This window comes from Diabrotica virgifera, chromosome 3 (genome assembly GCF_917563875.1).
Source record: "Diabrotica virgifera virgifera chromosome 3, PGI_DIABVI_V3a".
NCBI lineage: Eukaryota > Metazoa > Arthropoda > Insecta > Coleoptera > Chrysomelidae > Diabrotica > Diabrotica virgifera.
In genome coordinates, this window is record NC_065445.1 from 172,668,982 (window position 1) to 172,691,559 (window position 22,578).

At 31.5% G+C, this 22,578-nt stretch overlaps 1 protein-coding gene across 1 annotated transcript in view; it reads left to right on the top strand.

Moving 5' to 3' along the window:
- LOC114342161 (prostatic acid phosphatase) overlaps positions 1-22,578 on the top strand; it is a 61,148-nt gene that overhangs the window by 27,678 nt on the left and 10,892 nt on the right. The window contains exon 4 of the mRNA XM_028292944.1: positions 730-962. Coding sequence (XP_028148745.1) covers positions 730-962 — 233 coding nt within the window. The remainder of the gene's footprint in view (positions 1-729; positions 963-22,578) is intronic.

A 22,578-nucleotide genomic window follows, 5' to 3' on the forward strand; every position in this document is an offset into this window, starting at 1 on the left:
AGAAGCTACTTCAAAGATCACAGGATTCTAACACTACCTTCTTTATATATTTTAGAAACTGTTTGCTTAATTCGTAAACATCTACATGTCTTTCCAGCAAGACCTAGACATGACTATTCCACCAGAAATTCTACCTTTGACATCTATTTACCGATCCCGTCCAGTGAGTTAGTAAAGAAATCTATATTATATTCTGCAAAAAAACTTTACAACCATCTCCCTCTACAACTTAAATCTGCAACATCTTTCCCCAAGTTCCGTAAAATGACTAAAGCCTATTTATCTGAAAGACCATATTATTCAACAGCAGAGTTTCTTAACCAATAACTAAGAAAGTACAGTATTCTTATTTATAAGTATAATCTTAATCTATATTTGAGTGTCATATGCAGCAGCTTAACTTAACTTATTAAATTTCTTAAGGTAGAATATGCAATTTGCAAATTTTTTTTTTAATTTTGCAATAGATTGTTACTGTTTTTTTTTGTTTCTCTTTATTATTTTTATTTATTTAGACGATTTATATCATTTTAGTAAATTGTATTTGTTATTTGTTATTGTTCTTATTTATGATTCTTGTAAGCTTTGTCTATAAAATTGTTAAATTTTTCATGACAATAAAGCATATTTCTATTCTATTCTATTCTATTCTCTCGAATAGATAGGTGTTGTTTCTGACACTAAAGTATAAGTTTTTGTATAAATGCATAAAATAACAATCACTTTTAGGAAATTTGATCAAATTTCAGCCGAATATCAACAAACAGAGATATTACCTCTTGAAAAAAATTACACAGAACTTCTCGAGTCGATTTCCAGAAAAACAGGATGGTCCTCAACAACTTTTGCTGAAGTAGCAACACTATATAATGAAGTTCTAGCTGCTTATAACTCTTTTAATCCTTCGGCTTTACCAGACTGGTTAAGCGAACTCGACATGAAGGCGATGGAATACATTTCAGGTAAGTCACATATTTTTTTTTACTAACCCCACATTTATTACAATCTATCTATATAATCTAAACCTAAATGTTTAGGTAGATAACAGACAATAAGTAATAGGACTGACAATAATTAAGAATGACATGTAGGGAGGCATCCAGTGATGCACACCTTTAAGTTTATCTGTATGTTTTTTCGCGCACTTTTTGATGTCATCTTTGACGTATGGTAGTCCGGCGTCCCGATGGATGGCTTCATTGGTTATGAACCATGGAACTCCTAGTATTGATCTCAATATTTTGGACTGAAATCTTTGTATGATTTCAATGTTGGAATGTGCGGCGGTTCCCCATAATTCTATCCCATAAGTCCACACTGGTTTTAGGATGGATTTGTAGATTAATATTTTATTTTCAGTTGATAGTTTTGATTTTTTGCCCACAGTCACATATAAAAGCCCTTATAAGCACATACAGGGTGGGGCATTAGTGTGACAAAGTCCAATTACTCGTTTGCCGTAAGAGATACAAAAAAAGTTATTTACATAAAAGTTGGGGCACGGATAGGACCATAATTTAAAAATATTTTAAGATATACAAGGTCACCCGTATTGACAGGTTGACACAAATTTTGGTTTTTTTTTAATTAGAACACCCTGTATATTTTTACATTTTACGTTTTGTAATATTATACGAGGTAGTATAAAAGCTAATAATTACGTTTTATTGTTAATTTCGTAGCAACATTCAAACCATGTAGAATTCTAGTGATTTGACATCAAAGTTTCTATTTATGGTCAAACGATTTTTAATATAGTCTACTATTGTTAAACAATAATAGTATAGCGAAAAGTTTAATATTAATATACAGGGTAGGTCAAAACTCGGATTGAGTATTTTCTAAGTTTTCTTAAAAGGAACACCCTGTATTTTAGTATTCTATTGAAATTATATTTTATGGTACTTTTTTATTTCTTAAGCATTCCCTATGTCTAAGTGCTTTAGTTTTTTAGTTATTCGTGATTCTTTAATCCACACCTTAATTGCAACAAAAACTACGTGAAATTTTAGTAGGTGGCTATGCAAATATTCACTCAAAAATAATTTTTCAAAAAAAAGTAGATATTAATCTAGACTGATCCTTAGTTTATTAATTTTGGATGAGATATCCAAATACCTACGTAGTTAAGATTGTTGGTGCGTAAAATATTAATAAAAAAAATATGTAACATATTTTTAAGAAACACCTTTCTTTAGTTACAAGTGACTAAAATATTATAATAAAATCAACCTAAAAACAAAAAATAAAAAAAATTGAAAAAAATTGACAATCGTCAAAGAAAAGCGTGGCGCGTCTTAATCGAATAAACGGTTTTCGCACCACGCTTTTCTTTAACGAATGGGCTAGATTTTTTAAATTCTTTTTATTTTTTGCTTATTAGTTGATTTTTTTATAATATGTTTAATTTTAGTCACTCGTAACTAAAGAAAAGCGTTTCTTAAAAATATTATTTTCATATTTTTTTTATTTTTTACTTTTTTGAAACTTTATTGTTTATTTATGAAGCATAAGGTAAACAATTAACGTAATAAGTGAAATTATGTATAGTTCATACAATTAGCTACAATCTGTAAAAGTTTCAAGTTTCTTCATTTTAAAAAACAAGAGAATTTAAGCATTTTCGGTTAAAATCGTTTTTTTATTTAAACAAATAATAAACAAAAAAATTTTTATTGACTATTCGTGTGTTGTTACCGCAAATGCATATGTCTGCAAATTTTTAGTCATTTGCATTGAAGAAAAGGTAGGCAAATTAACGTCCAAATATTTTACCCAAACGATTGAATTAAATAAAAGCGTTTATATAATAATTAATTAATACGACAAAACGAATTCTAATGTTAATTGTATCACAAAACGTCTCTACCGGTGGTTTTTCTAAGATTACGATAAAAACACGAATTTTTTGAATTCGAGCTTTGGTTGAAGTTTTGTTTCGTATCGTATTGTGACACGAGTAAATGCCGATTTATATCTAAACAAATATATGAGCGTTCAAAATTTGAAACTTTATTGTCTATTTATGAAGCATAACGTAAGCAATTAACGTAAAAATTGAAATTATATATAGTTCATATCATTAGCTACAATCCGTAAAAGTTTCAAGTTTCTACATTGTAAAAAACCAGAGAAGTTAAGCATTTTCCATTAAAATGGTTTTTTTTATTTAAACAGTTAATAAAAGTAAAAAAAAAATTATTGACTATTCGTGTATTGTTCCTGCGAATGCATATGTCTGCAAATTTTTATTCATTTGCATTGAAGAAAAGTCAGTCAAATTAATTTCTAAAGATTTTATGCAAACTATTGAAGTAAAGAAAAGCATTTAATAAAAACATACAAGATTTTACCTAGTTGAATATGGCAATAAATTTGCTAAAACATTTGACGTTATACTATTTTTATAGTTCCAGTTGCTTTGTTACCATTAATAATATAAATTTTTCTAATGAGTAACTGATGAGTAACTGATCAAAATGGTTTTTGTGCTAGGAAAGTATAACAAAAATTTGCTACTAGTAATAAGAATTTTTCATCAGCAATCCCATAATAGACTAAAACCGAGAAGAAAAACTTTTGAAAGTACATTAAACGAGACTAAGTTTTCACTCTAATGGCATATAAAACAACATAATGCTATTCTACACCCCATCAGAATGAAAACAATGGGAACCTTCTCTGGTTACACCTCCGAGGCTCCTACAATATGCAAACCATACGGATGCTGAGACTAAGGAAGATGAGGGAATTCTACAATTTACAATTCACGTCCCATCTGCTAAGCGCGGTAAAGTTCCAACGAGAATGGTTCCCTTCGTACTCCAATATACACTAAAACGATTTCAACAGTCTATGTCTAGATAGTTAGATTATAAGAACCTTTTTCCAGTATGCAGATCCTTAGTTACACTAAGGATTAGATTTAATTCATGTTATTCATTTACTTAGTTTTTATTTAGTTTTTATTCGATCAGGTTTCTCGTAATTTAAGTATTCAGTCCGTTGAAACCGATTTAGTATTCTTTCAAAAGTTTCTCTTCTTGGGTTTCGTTTATCAGGGAATTGCTGATGAAAAGTTCCTGTTGCTAGTTGCACATTTTTGTTATACTCTCCTAGCACAAAAACCATTTTAATCGGTTACTCATCAGTTATTTAAAAAAAAAAATTAGTAATGGTAACAAAGTAACTGTAAAAATAGTATAATGTCAAATGCTTTAGCAAAATTGTCATATTCAACTACTAGGTATGAGTAGAATGTTGTATGTTTTTATTACTATTTTACGCACCAATAATCTTAATTATTATAATAATTTGGATATTTCATCCAATATTAATAAATTAAGGATCAGTATATATTAATATGTACATTTTTTTGAAAAATTATTTTTGATTGATTATTGATTGAAATTTCACGTAATTTTTGTTGCAATTAATGTTTGGATTAAAGAATCACGAATAACTCTTAACGCAACTTAGTTATAGGGAATCCTTAAGAAATAAAAAAGTACCATAAAATATCATTTCACTAGAATACTAAAATACAGAATGTTCTATTTAAGAAAACTCAGAAAATACTCATTCCGAGTTTTGACCAACCCTGTATATTAATATTAAACTTTTTGCTATACTATGAATGTCTAACGATAGTTGACTATGTTAAAAATCGTTTGACCATAAATAGAAACTTTGATGTCAAATCACTACAATTCTACAGGGTGTTAATTTTGATACGAAATAATAATAAAACATAATTATCTTTTAATCTACCTCGTACAATATAACGAAACCCTATATTTTGAGAAAGAAGACATCCAGCAGAATCCAAAAATGTAAAAATATACAGGGTGTTCTATTAAAAAAAATACATATTTGTGTCACTCTGTCAATAAGGGTGACCCTGTGTATCTGAAAATATTTTGAAATTATGTTCCTATCCGTGCCCCAACTTTTATCTAAATAACTTTTTTTTGTATCTCTTACCACAAAAGAGTAATTGGACTTTGTCGCACTAATGCCCCACCCTGTATGAGGCTCATATACAATTATAGAAATCATTCATTTACCTAAGAAAAAATATATGACTTTGATGATATAAACCGGGGGGGAAACTGGTATTAGCATTCATAGACCTAAGAGCAGCATTTGACACGATAGAAAGACAAATTATAGGGGAATGCTTGAGGAAAATAAATGTACCAAACAGATTGATAAAAATTATAGAAAGTACTTACAAAAAGGTAAAAGGAAGAGTACAAATAGCAGGGGAACGATCAGAAGAATTTAATTGGAATAGAGGTATTAAACAAGGAGATAGTGTCAGCCCTTTGCTATTCATAATCGTAATGAATTAATTAATAAGAAAAACTAGAGCAAGAACCAACCAACTACAGAAAATAATAGGATACCATAAATTACAACCGGTAACAATAGAGTCCTTAATGTATGCGGACGACATAGTACTAATAGCAGATTCCGAGAACAAAATGCAGAAACTAATGGATATATGGGTAGAGGAAATAGAAGAGCTAAAAATGGAAATAAACGAGGAAAAAAGTAAGATAATGATAAGCAACGGCAAAGAAGATAATGAAATAAAGATAAAATGCAAAAATTCAGAACTGGAAATAGATACAACTTACGAATACCTGGGAAGTATTATTACTAACGACGGAAAAATAGACTGGGAAATAACAAATATAGCAAAGAAATCAAACAAGGTATACTATGCCTTAGCTCCAATACTGGGGAAAAGAGAACTTGCAAGAGAGACAAAAATAAACATATATAACACAATAGTGATACCGACTGTGCTCTACGCAACTGAAAACTGGACAATTCTGGAAAAACATAAGAGCAGAATAAATGCAATGGAGATGAGACATTTAAGAAGGATAGTTGGAAAGACAAAATAAGCAACGAGACTATTAGGAGAATGGCCAACCAAGAATCCATAATGAATAAACTAAAAAAGAAACAAATGAATTGGTATGGGCATTTGATGAGGATGCAACCCAACAGAATTACGAGAAGTATCCACGAAGCAAGGAACATCGCAAAAAGAAAAAGAGGCAGACCAAGAAAAAAATGGATACAGCAAATGTAGAGGCGGGAAGTTAAAGGAAAATCACTCGAGGAATTAAAAATAATGGAAGAAAACAGAAAAGAATGGAAGAGATGGGTGAATGTAAATTAAAATAGCGATCCCAAATCCGACACGCTGATAGGGTACAAGGAAGGGGAGACAGAAAGAAAGAAAGAAAGAAAGAAAGATGATATAAACCCGCCCATTCCACAATCACTAATCTTTCTCAGCCAATGTCCTAGTTTGTGATCTACCTAAATAGGTACATAATTTCGAAATATTGTTCTAAAAAGGTTTTGATCATATCTTAAAAAACTCTCTCTATCTCTTAGCTTTAGTAAACTAAGTAATCGAAGAAGTAACTTTTACTAATATACTCTCCAAATTTAACACACTATCTTAAAAATGGAGCAGATGTGCCTTCTGACCATGTACTATTAGTGGCCGTCATAAAGATCGCTCTTTCATGCAAAAACAAGCCTGAAACTCAACAACAGATCGCATTGGATAAACTGAAAGATCCAATGATACAAGCAGAAATAAGTAATGAAATAAACACACAAATTCAAATATTGACGACAAACATTACCGAAGATCTAACACCAACATGGAATACGATTACAAATGCTGTAACAGACATCATGAAAAGCAACTTGGGGTACAAACCAAAGAACAAGAAGCAAAAATGGATGACAGAAGAAATACTATTACTAATGGATGAACGACGACGACACAAGAATGACCCAGACGGCAGCAATATGTATAAAAACATTAACAGGCAAATAAAAGCAAAGATAAGAATAGCAAAAAATGAATGGCTTAAGCAACAATGTATCGATCTAGAACATTTACAACGACAGCACGACGATCGGAATTTACATAAAAAGCTTAAGGAGACTGCTGGAATATACAGAAAACGAAAACCAACTATTATAGTTAATCAGGATAACCAGGTAGTGCTAGGTGAAAAAGAGAAAATTCATATATGGGAAAACTATATTCAGGAGCTCTTTCATGACGAAAGACCCATGAGTGAAGTTTATACAGACGACCAGCTGACTGGCCCTTCAATTACTAAAGAGGAAATAGAAAAGGCAATATTATATTCAAAAAACAATAAGGCACCTGGACCTGATGAAATCCCTTCAGAAATACTCAAACTACTAGATGAAAGGGGAATTTCAGCACTACATAAAATATTTAATTTTATTTATGAAACTGGTTGCTATCCTCAGCAGTGGTTGCTCTCTACATTTATTCCCCTACCCAAAAAAGTCAATGCAAAAAGATGTGAGGATCACAGACTCATTAGCCTGATGAGTCACACTTTAAAAATATTCTTAAAAATACTACATCAAAGATTATACAAAAAATGTGAATGGGACATCAGTGATTCTCAGTTTGGGTTTAGGCAAGGTTTGGGAACAAGAGAAGCAATAGTAGCAACACAGGTGTTGGTCCAAAATTGTTACGATCAGAGGAAGGACGTATTCCTGTGCTTTCTAGACTACGAGAAAGCGTTTGATCGTGTCCAACATCACAAGTTAATGCAGATCCTCAAGAAGCTTGATATAGACCAAAAAGACATAAGATGCATTGAAAACTTGTACTGGTATCAGGCAGCACAATTAAAAATAGACAATTCTATATCCAAATCCATACATATAAGAAGGGGTGTTCGGCAGGGATGTGTGCTTTGCCCTCTTTTATTTAACATTTATTCGGAAGCCATATTTCAAGAGTCTTTGGAAGATGCAGAGATGGGAATCAAAGTGAATGGAGTATTAATCAACAACATACGATATGCTGATGATGCTGTCTTAATTTGCGACAACATAGCAGATCTTCAACAACTTGTCACTATAATCGGAGAATACAGTAAGCGAATGGGATTAGAGATTAATACCAAAAAGACCAAATTCATGATCATCTCCAGAAACTTGGATGCATTTGAAAACTCCACCATAACACTGAATACTAAGTCCATTGAGAGAGTGAGCAAATTCAAATACCTAGGAACGTGGCTTTTTGAAGACTGGGCATCGGACAGGGAAGTAAAATGTCGCATTGAGCAAGCTCGACAAGCTTTCGTAAAATTCAGGAAGGTACTGAGCTGCTCAGAGTTCGACCTTACACTGAGACTAAGGTTTACTAAATGCTACGTGTGGTCGGTGCTGTTATATGGCATAGAGGGCTGGACACTCAAAACGAGGGATATAAACAGATTAGAAGCCTTCGAAATGTGGCTTTATCGCCGTATCCTAAAGATACCATGGACGGCGAAAGTCACAAATGTGGATGTCCTTAAAAGAATCAACCAAGAACGTCAGCTTTTCGAAAACATCAAGAAAAGAAAAACGGCGTATTTGGGTCACATCATGCGAAACGAAAAATACCAGTTCCTTCAACTTATAATCCAGGGTAAAATTGAAGGCAAGAGAGGAATAGGACGCAAGAAAATGTCCTGGCTCCGAAACATAAGGCAATGGACAGGGATTACCGACATACAATCACTGATACACATTGCAAGAAACAGAGAGTTAATGGAAAATGTGATCGCCAACATCCATTAGTGGATTTGCATTTGAAGAAGAAGAAGATCTTAAAAATAGAGGTCATTTTCATCATTATCCAGCCTCAAAAGTCTACTGCTGAACATATGCCTCCTCCCCTCGTTTCCAACCCCATCTATCCTGCGCCGCTCTCATCCAGTTTTTATTTACCTTTCTTAAGTCGTCAGTCCATCTTGTAGGCGGTCGTCCGACGCTTTTCTTGTCTTCTCTTGGCCTCCATTCCAATAACCTCTTCGTCCATCGCCCATCTGTCATTCAGGCTATGTGTCCTGCCCATCTCCACTTCAACCTGGCTATCCTCTCGATGACGTCAGTCACCTTTGTTCTTCTCCTGATTTCTTCGTTTCTGATTTTGTCTCGCAGAGTTATTCCTAACATTGACCGCTCCATTCTTCTCTGCGTGACTCTTAGTTTGGTAGCCGAGGCTTTTGTTAAGGTGAGTGTTTCTGATCCGTACGTCAAGACTGGGAGGACGCACTGATCAAATAGCTTTCTCTTTAGGCATGTGGGCAACTCACTTTTAAAAGTTTTTCTCAGTTTTCCAAATGCTGACCACCCAAGACCTATTCTTCTCTTCAGTTCATGAGTCTGGTTATCCCTGCCAATCGTAATTTCATGTCCCAGGTATTTATTATCTATCTACGAGATCTACTTCCTTCCCAACAATACTGATGTTCTGGTTGGGTACCAAAGGGTACCCCCCGTTAAGATAGGCAAAATGCCCTCACTCCCAGAATTCAATTTTTTTAATTTTTTTACGTTCTATGCAATTAAAAAATGAGATTACGTGGATTTTTAGCTCGCCACCCCCCTTACCCCTCCCCCCACAGCCAAAAAGGTAGATTTTTAAATTTAATTTTTTTTAGTTGAGTTGCAATTAATTTAAAAATTTCAAAAAATTCACACATATATCTGAGACTTTTATAAAACATGTCCATTTTTTATGGACCCGTAGCTCGAGTGAACATAACCTCAAAATTGTTTTTAACTTTTTTAAAGCTTATAACTTTTTCTTGGAGGGAGCTGCAGGTCCAATTTTTTTGCATTTTGTGTATTTTATCAAAAACTATCTCCCTAATTTTTTTCAGATTTTTCGGTTACCTGCGCCATCTTTAAAAATCCGGAAAACTGTTTTTTTAGGGGGTTTTTGAGGATTTTCTCCATTTTATAGACTGCAACATAGATGAACTGAAGGTTTTGTTAATAGATTATGTAGAATTTGAAATAACTGAGTATTTTAGGACTATCAAAAATTGGGCAAAACACCCGAAACCCCCAAAGATCATGTTTATAACCATAAAAACCAAGTTATACAAGGGTTTTTGCCGGCTTAATGATATTTTTTGAGATCGATACACCCTAAATATTTTGAATTTGTTTCATTTTTTTACTTTATATTTGATTAAAAAATAAGACTCATCGCATGTTTAGCCCACCACTCCCTCCCGCTGCCCCCACAAAAACGTCAACTCTTTTATTTTTTTATTTAGTTAAAGTTTTGTAAGGGTATTTGCGGGTCTAATCATATTTTTTGAGGTCGATACAGCTTGAATATTTTTTTTTATTTTTTTACGTTCTATGTGATTAAAAAATTATGACTCACCGCAATTTTAGCCCACTTCCCCTATTACCCCTCCCCACAGCCAAAAACGTAAATTTTTCGATTTTATTTTTTTAAGTAGGCTTTGCAATTAAATCGCAAATGTTGTTCTAAAGCTATTTCTTTGTGGCATTTTTGTAATTAACTCTTCTAAATGGGAAATAAGCCACAATTTAACTAAAAAATGATTATATTTTCCATCTGTAATGCGTTAGAGAGAATTCGATAATCTGTGACGCACTGAAAAAAGGGTTTGGGGCGATCTATATAAATAAGTCAGATTAAATTAAATTATTAGATATTTTTAAGATAAGATTTTTTTACCAAGCTACATTTTTGTTTAATTTATTAATATTTTGTATTTTGATAACGACGTCCGTGGTGGACGTCGAAACGTTAATAAAATCATTTTTTTAGTTACATTGTGGCTTATTTCCCATTTAGAATAGTTAATAATTATTAAATTATAAATTACAAAAAGTACATTTTAATATATCATACGTCTTGTAGTTTTGTGAATCAAAACATTTTGTTCTTTGTTCATTAGTTTGTATTTAGTAGGTACCCTAATATTACCTTACATTATACATATTCTAATTATTCAAACATCTGCTTGTACCATCTACATAACCTATATGTATCTCTGCCTATAATGACATTTTCTTTTCACGTTTACTGCCACATAAAACACCATAAAAAGAATGAGGAAAGTATTACCAAAGAATATATGGCTCCGTATAGGTATATTCTCATAGAGTATTCGGAGAGTTATATTCGTTGGTATTACACTTAACAGTTCTAAAGTCTTCATCGCTCTCTTTGTCTATTACAGGTATAACATCTGTATTGTCAAATAGTTTTGCAAGATATTCTGCTGGCTTGATGATTTTTGTAGAATATCTTCCATGCCATAAATATTATACTATGACAGCTACATGCGAACAACAAAACAGCCTATGGTTATGTTGCCGTTTGCGCAACTCGCATCTACAAGATATATACAAGACATAGATATCTATCGTTTAATATTTTCCAAACCATCTACATTTGGCTCATAATGCAAATAGTCCACGATGTATGCTTGTCCCCGTTAGGTAAATTATTCCGATTCGTTTTTTTTTGCACAAACTTACTCAAAAACAGGTCCTTTAAACAAATTCACAAGGTGCCCTGTACCGCGGTCGGAAAATTGTTTAAACAATTTTTTAAACGAATTCAAAAAATCAATTTTTTTACTTCGGACAAATCTGTTTTAGATCATCTGGATCGACCTGAACAAAAAAGGTCTCTTGTGATCTTGCTCTAAAATTGACTATTGTCGAGTTACACGCGATTTAAAATTTGAAAAATGCGAAAATGGCCATTTTCAAGGCTTAGTAACTCGATTAAAAATTATTATTAGGAAAGTCAAAAAGTGACCAAATCAATGTATAAAGCACCCCCTACAAGAGCCTGAAGAAATTTTTGTCATTATTTTATTACTAACTATTAATTTTAATAATTAAAAATGAGCGCTAAGCACGTATTGAGGCGGTCGTCCGCGAGAGAGATGTACAATTCATTGGACGTTTTAAAAAAATATCGATAAAACAAGTATCGATCGAAGTCAAAAATACGTTTTAAAAAAATAAAAAAATGAATTTTGAGGTTATGTGTACACTTGACCTACGGGTCTATAAAAAATAGATATGTTTTTAGAAGCCTCATAAAATTTTTAAATTAATTGCAACTTAACTAAATAAAAAAAAAATAGAAGAATTGTCGTTTTTGTGGTGGCAGGGGGAGAGGGAGGTGAGCTAAAAATGCGATCAGTCTTATTTTTTAATCACATATAAAGTAAAAAAATGAAAAAAATTCAAAATATTTAGGCTGTATCGATCTCAGAAAATATCATGAAGCTGGCAAAAACCCTTATTATGTAACTTAAAAAAAACATGGTTTTTGGGGGGTTTGGGGGTTTTGCCCAATTTTTGATGGTCCTAAAATACTCAGTTATTTCAAATTCTACATAATCTATTAACAAAATCTTGAGTTGATCTATGTTGCAGTCTATAAAATGGAGAAAATCCTCAAAAACCCCTAAAAAAACAGTTTTCCGGATTTTTCAAGACGGCGCAGGTAACGGAAAAACCTGAAAAAAATCAGGGAGATAGCTTTTGATAAAATACACAAAATGCAAAAAAAATTGGACCTGCAGTCCCCTCCAAAAAAAAGTTATAAGCTTTAAAAAAGTTAAAAAAAATTTTGAGGTTATGTAAACTCGACCTAAGGGTCCATAAAAAATTGACATGATTTGTAAAAGTCTCAGATACATGCGTGAATTTTTTGAAATTTTTAAATCAATTGCAACCCAACTAAAAAAAATGAAATCTAAAAACTACCTTTTTGGCTATGGGGGAGGGGTAAGGGGGTGGAGAGCTAAAAATCCGCGTTATCTCATTTTTTAATTGCATAGAACGTAAAAAAATTAAAAAAATTGAATTCTGGGAGTGAGGGCATTTTGCCTTTTTTAACGGGGGGTACCCTTTGTCATTATTTTTATTTTCGAGATGTTTATATTTAAACCTACATTTTCTGTAGCCACAACGAGTTCTTGTACCATCTCTCTTGCAATACCTAGATCCTCAGCTACTATGACTATATCATCGGCGAAGCGTAAGTTATTTAGGTATTCTCCATCTATTTTTATTCCCTTTGTCATCCAATCCAAACTCTTAAAGGCATGTTCTAAGACCGTATTAAAAAGTTTAGGTGACATTGGGTCTCCTTGTCTAACCCCCCGTTCTATTTTTATGCGATTACTGTTAGTATGTAATTTGACAGTGGTTGTTGCCTGTAAGTATATTTTGTGTAATAATTTTTTATACCTATAATCTAGTCTGCATTCTTTAAGTGCCTGTAATATTTTGCTAAGCTCAACTGTGTCAAAGACTTTATGAAAATCGATAAAAACTAGAACTAGAGGTTTATTGTATTCCACTATTTTCTCTATTGGGGTTTTTATACTTTGTAGATGGTCATTTGTCCCGTAACTTTTTCGGAATCCTGCCTGTTCTCTTGGTTGATAAGTCTCTAACTTTCTTTCCATTCTCTTAACTATTATTCGCGTAAATAACTTATATAAATGGCTGAGGAGGCTAATCGGTCTGTAATTCTCTAAATTGACTTTGTCTTCTGCTTTGTGTAATAGAATCATAGTAGCGTTGCTCCAGTCTGTTGGAATATTTGCGTTGTGAAGGCAGGTATTGAAAAATAGCTTAATTTTTTCAAGTAGTATATTTCCTCCAATTTTTAGTGCTTCTGATACTATTCCATCTTCGCCTGGGGTTCGATTATTTTTCATTTTCTTCAGACCCTCTTTTATTTCTTATTTTGTTATATCGGGCGTTAAATCTGATCCTTGATTTAATACCCCAGTTTTTACTGTAATTGGAGGTTGCGTATTGTTAATATTTCATCTCTGTTTGTAGTTTCTTTTCCAGTTCTGTTTCTTAGTTTGTTGATTTCTATTTTTCCTTTTTATACACTTTTCTTCAAAACTTTCTTATTGCCTTTGTGATCGTCTTATTTATTTGATTTAGCGCTTCTTTGCTGGAACTGGTATCTCCTTTCATCTGTCGTCTTAGTTCTATAAGGGTTTTAGTAGGTTGACTTAGTTTTTCATCTTTTTGGGTTGTTGGACAATATTTAGTTTGAGCCTGTTGTATTGTGGTGATTATTTGTTTATTCAATATATTAATGTCTGTTCTTGTTGTATCTTTCAATGTATCATTAATATATTTTTCGAACTCCTGAATATTATTTGGTTTTGTCCATTTCTTTGGGTGTTTCTTATTTATCATTTTGGGTCTTTCCTTTTCGATCGATATCGTTATTTTAGTTCTTACTAACCTGTGATCACTGATGTACTGAACTGGTTTAACACATTTACGTCTTTAAATAATTCTTTTTTGTTTGTTAAGAAATAGTTGATTTCGTTCCTTGTTTTTCCATCAGGACTTTCCCAGGTCCATCTTCTGTGTTTTTTTCTTTTTAAAGAAGCTGTACATTTGATAGAGATTGTTTTCCAAAAGAAAAGTTAATAGTTGTTTGCCTTTATCATTTCTGCCTTCGCTTCCAAAATTTCCCAATATTATTTCAGAGGGGTCTTCCTTGGTACCTATTTTGGCGTTGAAATCACCGCCTGTTATTAAGAAGTGGCCAAGATTTTCCTTGATTGCGCAGGATATTTGGTCGTAGAATATTTGGACTTCTTCGTCTGAATGGCCTGTAGTAGGTGCGTTTACTTGAATGAACTTTAGGATATATCTGGTGCTCATTTTGATGTTTAAGTAGATCACCCTTGTTGATATTTGGGAAGAGGTCATTTGGGAAGGCACTAATACTGGCATATTACGGCGCATCTAAAAATGGTGTTAGTGATATTGAAATTTTGCTACTGACTATTGAAATTATTTAATGCTAAGGCGTAGCTTAGGAAGAAACTTAAATTTTGACTCCTATAAACGTGCAATAATATGCAAATTAGTGCCTTCCCAAATGACGGGAACTTTACCATAAGTTTGAAGCTATCTTTATTCTAAACCGTTAATGGGATTCCGATGATTTGTTTTCGCTTTATATGTTTATTTTTAAGCAATTAATGTATTTTCTGAGAAATACCAAAGTTTTATCCGTGTAAATGGGATAAATACCCATGTAACCCAGTTTTACCCATGTGAAAGTTATGGAGTGTAAAAAGGAAGTTTGGTTTTTTCATCTTATTTTGCAACACGCTGTGGAATTTATTAGAAACAAACACTACATCTTACTAATAGTGCGAGATAGCTTCATCTTTTCTAAAGATTTTGTAAAAAATCATCTGAATATCTCTATTTTTAAAAATTGTACACCCCTTTAAACGTAACAAGTTTAAAGCACTTGCAAGCAAAGAAACACTACTTACACAAAATTGATTGACATAAAACAACTAACACCTAAGAAAACAGCATAAATAAACTTTACTAACGTCACTCCGACCCTGGACCTCATTTATAAAAGTATCGATAAACAGCTCCGAATTAAAACGTGTTTTTGTTAGTTTACACCCAAATTTAAAAAACAAGTTTGTAATAAGAGTGAAGCCAAAGTGGTTACTTAGTGAAGAAAAGAAAAAAATTGTAAGTACAATTTTCATTTTGGCCATATGAAACCATTTAATGGACACTGTTGAAAACTAGCCAAACAGAAATTCCATTTTTATTAAAAATAAAAACGGCGACACACCAGCTTAATTACCTTAAGTCAGGAGCGGCTCTAGACAATTCCATCAATAAAGAAAACAAAAATTAAAAATGGATAGAGATTTAGCTCATACAGCAAGCACCAAACCATTATCAACACCAACCACTTCTTCCACACCTTCAACAATAACCTACTCCAATGCCGTAACCGACTTTATTTCCCATTCAGAGAACAAGCAGTCGTTTTGTCATCTGTACCAGACACAAAAATAAATGAGTATATAACAGCAATAGGAACTTTAGTACAACCAAAAGATATCGTCTTCTCGTCCAATATCTCAAACAATCGAGTATGCATCTATCTTAGTAACACCACAATCGTAGAAAATTTACTGCACAATCACAAATCCGTTTCAATACAAGGAAACGACATCGAGATCAGAAGATTAATTACTTCTGCGAGCCGACTAGTGACATCAAATGTCTGTCCCAGTATTCCAAATACTATAATCGAAGAAGAGCTAAAAAAATTGGTGCTTACTGCAGTGTTTAAAATAACATTTTTAAAAGTTGGCATGCCTGAATCTCAATACAGTCAATAAATATCTGAATACAGTCATAAAGCAATTAAGCTTTAGGCGTCAAGTATTTGTTGCTCCAACAATTAATAATCTGATCCCAAATTCACTTCTAATATCTCACGACAATACCCGTTACAAAATTTATCTTTCGTTAGATGGTCTAAATTGCTCTAAATATAGTACCACAGGGCACAGGGCATAAAGACGAAAACTGCACTACTGAATCAATTAATATACAAAATCTTGACCAGGTATCTCAATCTATGAATGTTAATATTTCTGAAACTGATTAATTCCAAGCAACTTTCGTTCTATACAGTGTTTTCACGTCAATAGTGTTCGAGTTATTTGCGAGTGAAAATCTTCATTTTTCAACAAAAAAAAACACGTTTTTGGTGGTTTAAGAAGCATTTTCGAACTGATGAAACTTACAGATCATATAAATATAACATAAGTAAAGCAACTTGTGAAGCGGTAATGATTAATTTTAGTTGAGGTGCTAGTTAGGGGTGATTTTCTAGCTTTTTTTATCAAAAAAAATGGACCAACTTTGTTTTGAGCGTAACTTGCTTATGTTTGATACTAAATACTTTTTCCAAAAAGAAACAAGAATTAGACTGTGGTTCATTAGCTACAACTCCACTTCTACTGGGTCTACGGACCTTACACTTACACCGTTTTTTTCACTTTTTACACCGAGAGAAAAAATTCTTGACATAAAGAAACTTTATTTATATTTAAGAAAGATCGACTTTGCATATAGCCTAAGAAATATATCTTTGTATGTAATATATAATTTTCTAAAATATTTCAAATAAATTTTACTATAGCCAAAGAAATGTATCGTAAACATGATTGAACAATCACTTTCTGGCAAACTTCAACCCATTTATCAGAAAGAAATTACACTTGATGTTAATTAATTTTCTTAGTTATAAAAATATATTTTCTTGACATTACAAAACTATTCTTTCTGAGCAATAATATTTCTTAGTAAGGAATATTATTATCTTACTATTAATAATTAATATATTTAATGTTAAGACATATATTTCGCAGATATAAACGTATATTTAGAGTCACGTTAATATTTCTTGAAAATAAAGTGATATTACACACGACGAAATAAATTATTGGGTTAAGGTAAAATCATTACTTATTAACAAAAACAAGATATAAAACGTTATTATTACATACAAATATTTTCTCCACTCTTAAACCACTGGCTTCTACGCAACAATAAAAGGATGGAGAGGCAAATCCAACTTCTTCAAATTTTCCTTCTTTTGTTAATAGCACTTTGTATATCAGCTATTCACTAAAACAAAATCGTTATGTAGAAAGAGTAAACTTATTTTAATAAAAATTTTTTATAAAGATATAGATATTTATTTTGACAAATTTAGTGAATACAAAAAAAAAACAAGTACACGGCCCCACATAAGAACTATTAATACTAATAATAATCAATCATATTTAGTTCAAGCATGGCATTATTTAACCTACACACCTTTGTTAATTTTTTTGTTTTTGTTAATTAAATAATAATTATTTATCTGTATAATTAATATTAAGTCACAAAATAAACATTGTTGAGCTAAAATAAGAGGGAAAATACAACCAATGTAAAACATTGAAGCAGACATAATAATATGTAATTTTCTTTATTTTTATAATCTAAAAGAGAGAGCGTACCTAATCATTAAGAAATTTTATTACGGGAAAGTATCATTAGTTTACATCTTAAGTCATTTAATACATATTAACTAATTCACAGTTTTCGGCAATAACTTTTCTTAACCATAAAAATATTTTTTTGTGCTAACTGATTTCTTAATCTCAAATAAATGAACAGAAAACATCCTCAGCGTTACACCCGCCATGTTTGATATAGCGGTGTATTGTATATTTTTATAGAAGACGATACATTCAAGAATAGTCTGGGCTGATTATCGGAGAATAGGCCATTTTTGGGAAAAGCTATTTACCAGAAATTTTATTGCTGGAATCGAATCTTATGATTGTATATATTAATAAAATAGGTATGCAAAGTCCGCAGATAGTGTGCTACTTTTTTTATAAACAAAATGGCGCCCGAAAATCGTGTTTTTTTCAATTTTTGCTCTATATCTCCAAAGATTTTAACTTTACACCAAAAACACTCGAATAAAAATTCACCGTAATTAAATTCTGCATAGAGACGTGTTTTTTCCGATTTACGTCGACGAAAACTTTCCCCGGAAAAAGCGGGTTTTTCCAACAAAATCTTTAATTTTCAACTAAACTTTTAGATAAGTAATTGTTAATCAATAATTAAATAACTTGGTAATATGAAATCTCTCTTCGTATAGATTAAAATTCCAGAAGCCGATGGAAATTGAATGAACAGTTTAGCAACAATTGAATTGTTAATTAAAAATTTACGGTCGCTATAATAACGACAATAATTATGATACATAAGAATAACTACAATTTTTTCATAAAAAGACACTATACCTATCTAATGTACTTTACAGAATTGAAATTGGACTATTTAAGCAGCCTCAGGAATATTTAAAATTATAAAGAATTTTTTGGCTTATAAACAAATAGCATATCTCGAAAAATATCAAACTAAATTAAATTGCACCAACGGTATTCGAAAAACAGCGGCAGGACGCTTCTTTTAAAAGGAAAAACGTTTCATTATAATGAGTAGTTCCTGAGACACAACCGGTCAAATTTGACCAAAATTTACGGCAAGATATAAACAATAGGATCATAGTTTTCAAACCATCACCCTTTTATTTTTGTTCTCTTTCTTCGCACCAATTTTTATATCCTTAAAATACTCATAACATATATATTATTATAATAAAAACTATCGATAATACGTGTGAAAATTGCCAAAAATAGCAAAATTCCAATCAAAAATTAGGTTGGAGAAAATGTAACCCTCAAAGTTCAAAATCGGTATAAGTTAAAAAAAATGCATTTTCTCGACTTCCCATGGAGCAATTTCCTTCATTCTTTTAGTTTTTCCAAGTAACTCGAGTAGAGCCATCGAACTAACGCATTATTAAATGTCAAACTTGCTTTTGTTTTGTTATAATACATTTATTTATTTATTATAACACAAAATTTTAATTTGTTTAAATAAAAATTGTTTAAATAATTATACAGCTTTCAAATGAGAATATTTATGTTTTTAACTTTAAAAGGTACACTTGTAGTAAGTTTATCTAAGGAAAGCCTACAACTGGAAAAAATATGTAGTTTTCTGTTCTTATAAATAAATTAATCTATTATAACAAAACAAAAGCAAGTTTGACATTTAATAATGCGTTAGTTCGATGGCTCTACTCGAGTTATTAGGGAACAAAAAAAGAATGAAGGAAATTGCTCCATGGGAAGCCGAGAAAATGAATTTTTTTAACGTATACCGATTTTGAACTTTGAGGGTTACTTTTTCTCCAATCTAATTTTTGATTGGAATTTTGCTATTTTTGGCAATTTTCACACGTATTATCGATAGTTTTTATTATAATAATAATATATGTTATGAGTATTTTAAAGATATGAAAATTGGTGTGGAGAAAGAGGACAAAAAATAAAAAGGTGATGGTTTGAAAATTATGATCCTATTGTTTATATCTTTGCCGTAAATTCCGGTCAACTTTGACCGGTTGTATCTTAGGAACCACTCGTCATAATTAAACGTTTTTCTTTTAAAAGAAGCGTCCTTCCACTGTTTTTCGAATACCGTTTTTATACTTTAATTTAGTTTAATATTTCCCGAGATATTCTATTTGTTTATAAGCCAAACAATTGATTATAATTTTTAAATATTCCTGAGGCCGCTTATATAGTCCAATTTCAATTCTGTAAAGTACATTAGATAGGTATAGTGTCTTTTTATAAAAAAAATCATAGTTATTCTTATGCATCATAATTGTTGTCGTTATTATAGCGACCGTAAATTTTTAATTAACAATTCAATTATTGCTAAACTGTTCATTCAATTTCCATCGACTTCTGGAATTATAATCTATACGAAAAGGGCTTTTACATTACTAAATTATTTAATTATTGATTAACAATTACTTATCTAAAATTTTAGTTGAAAATTAAAGATTTTTTTGGAAATACCCGCTTTTTCCGGGGAAAGTTTTCGTCAAAGTGAATCGGGAAAAACACGTTTCTATGCAGAATTTAATTGCGGTGAATTTTTATTTAAGTATTTTTGGTGTAAAGTTAAAATCTTTGGAGTTACAGAGCAAACATTGAAAAAAACACGATTTTCGGGCGCCATTTTGTTTATAAAAAAAGTAGCACACTATCTGCGGACTTTGCATACCTATATTATTAATACATACTGGTATTGCTGGTAAATAACTTTTCCTTGTATTTTGCTAATTAGCCCAGAGTAGAAAGCTATTATAGTTGATACATAATAAGTATACACATTTTTAAAAAGGTACTTACATGTATAAAGTTCTACCATTTCTGGAAGGCCCCGCAGTTGGTTAACAACTTCTTTCTTAATATTGTTCTGACGCTATATATTATATCATTCTGTCCGAGCTTTAAATTGTGGCTTATTTCCCAGTTAGAATAATAAGCTCCTTTATTTCAGAGTTGTCCATCATTATACCTAAAAAGCATATAAAGATACTATTATGTTTTTTTATAAACATTCGGATACGCAACAATATTTTTATTACATCTTAACTTACTCAATTTACTTTTATTTAATACCTATATACGTACGTACCTTCAAAATATCCGTTAATTTTTAAAGAACACCAATAGATCCAAAATCCATCTATACGAACATGAACATATCACGCCATTTTGACAAACACTGACTACTAAATCATAAATAGTTAATCTGCGCAATTCTTTTGTGGAATAAAATCTCCTTGCAAGTAACATTTCGGCATTAATGATAAAGTTTTTATTTTATAACCACAGTTACTACAGAGGGTATTTCTGAAGAATTATTTCTTGCGGTTTAAAATATTTATTTGATTGCAAGAAAATTTCTTGTTCACAAATATAAATATGAACTAACTTAACATTATATTTCTTATACTGCAAAATATTTATAGTTTTCAATTTAAGAAATAAAAACTTTAGGAAAAGAAAATTAAATGTAACCATTAATGCATTTCTTAGTATTGAAGAAACTATCTGTAAGAAATTGAGTTGTGTTTAAAAAACTCATTTCTTTATATGTGAACCGGTATGTTTAAGTTGATAGGATATGTTAACATTTAAGAAATATTGCTCAAAGAAATCGGTGTTTTAAGAGAAAAGAACTTGTTTTCTCGGTGTATAGTTTATATTTTTGCTAAAATTTTATTTTTAAATATACCTACTTGTTGAGTTATTTGCGAAAACCCGTCTTAGAACGTGGGTTTTTTGTTGAAAAATGAACATATTCAATCGCATATAACTCGAAAAGTAATGACTTAGTGAAAAAAACTGTATAGAACAAAAGTTGCTTAAAATTAATCAGTTTATCCACTGCCGGACTTATTTTAAAGGTTCTTTTTCGCCCCAGAAAGGGGGTGAAAATCACCCCCAGGGTAAAAGCACACATCGGCACAATAATATTACTTGTTTTGTTTGACATGTTACCTACGTGCATGCCAAATTTCATGTCTATCCAAGTGGTTTTTTTAAATGTAAAGCAAAAACCGTGAGTAAACGTACTATAAACCGTTATTTCTGCAATAATTTATTAATAACAAAGTCGGAACGTGGTTTAAGCTATCACGGGTAGTGCCAATCGATTTAGTGTATAAAAATACTATTAAAGAAGACTACAAAATTGCTGTAAATAGCGCATTATTTCGAGATTTTCGGCGAATAAATAATTATTTTTTATTAACAAAATAAGAACATATTTTGAGTAATCGCGACTAGTAGTATTCGATTCAGTGACCAAAAAGCACCAGAGAAGACCTTAACACTATCAATTTATTTACAGGGCTTCTAATAATTCCTTAAAAATACCTAATTTTACCATAATTTGTTAATAACAATTAAACGCACCAGCCGCTCCAACGGAATAGACAATTCTTCCATTACTAAGCAAGAAAGCGACTGTAACCCTATTCAATAAAGACACACACGACTTACCTACTGCTACATAATCTCCAAAGAACCACCACCAATCTGCCAAAGATACCAAACAGCTCTTAAGGCAAGCCGCACACCAAAGAAACATGAAACGAAAAACATGAAACATGAAAGGAAAAACATGTTTCATGAAAATAAAACACTGCTAAACAAATCTCAAAGTCCGCCTACCAATGAAACGAGTGTGATTCATGCTCATGACTCATTTTTATTTTCGGAGAGTTACATAAATGGCCGGACGTATATTTGTTTAGCAGTGTTTTTATTTCCATGAAACGTAATTTACGTTTCATGTTTCTTTGATCTGCGACCTGCCTTCAGTTAACCATATTATTATAATAATTGAATGTCCAGAGTACAGGGCCGTAACTACGATGTTGGGGGCCCCGGG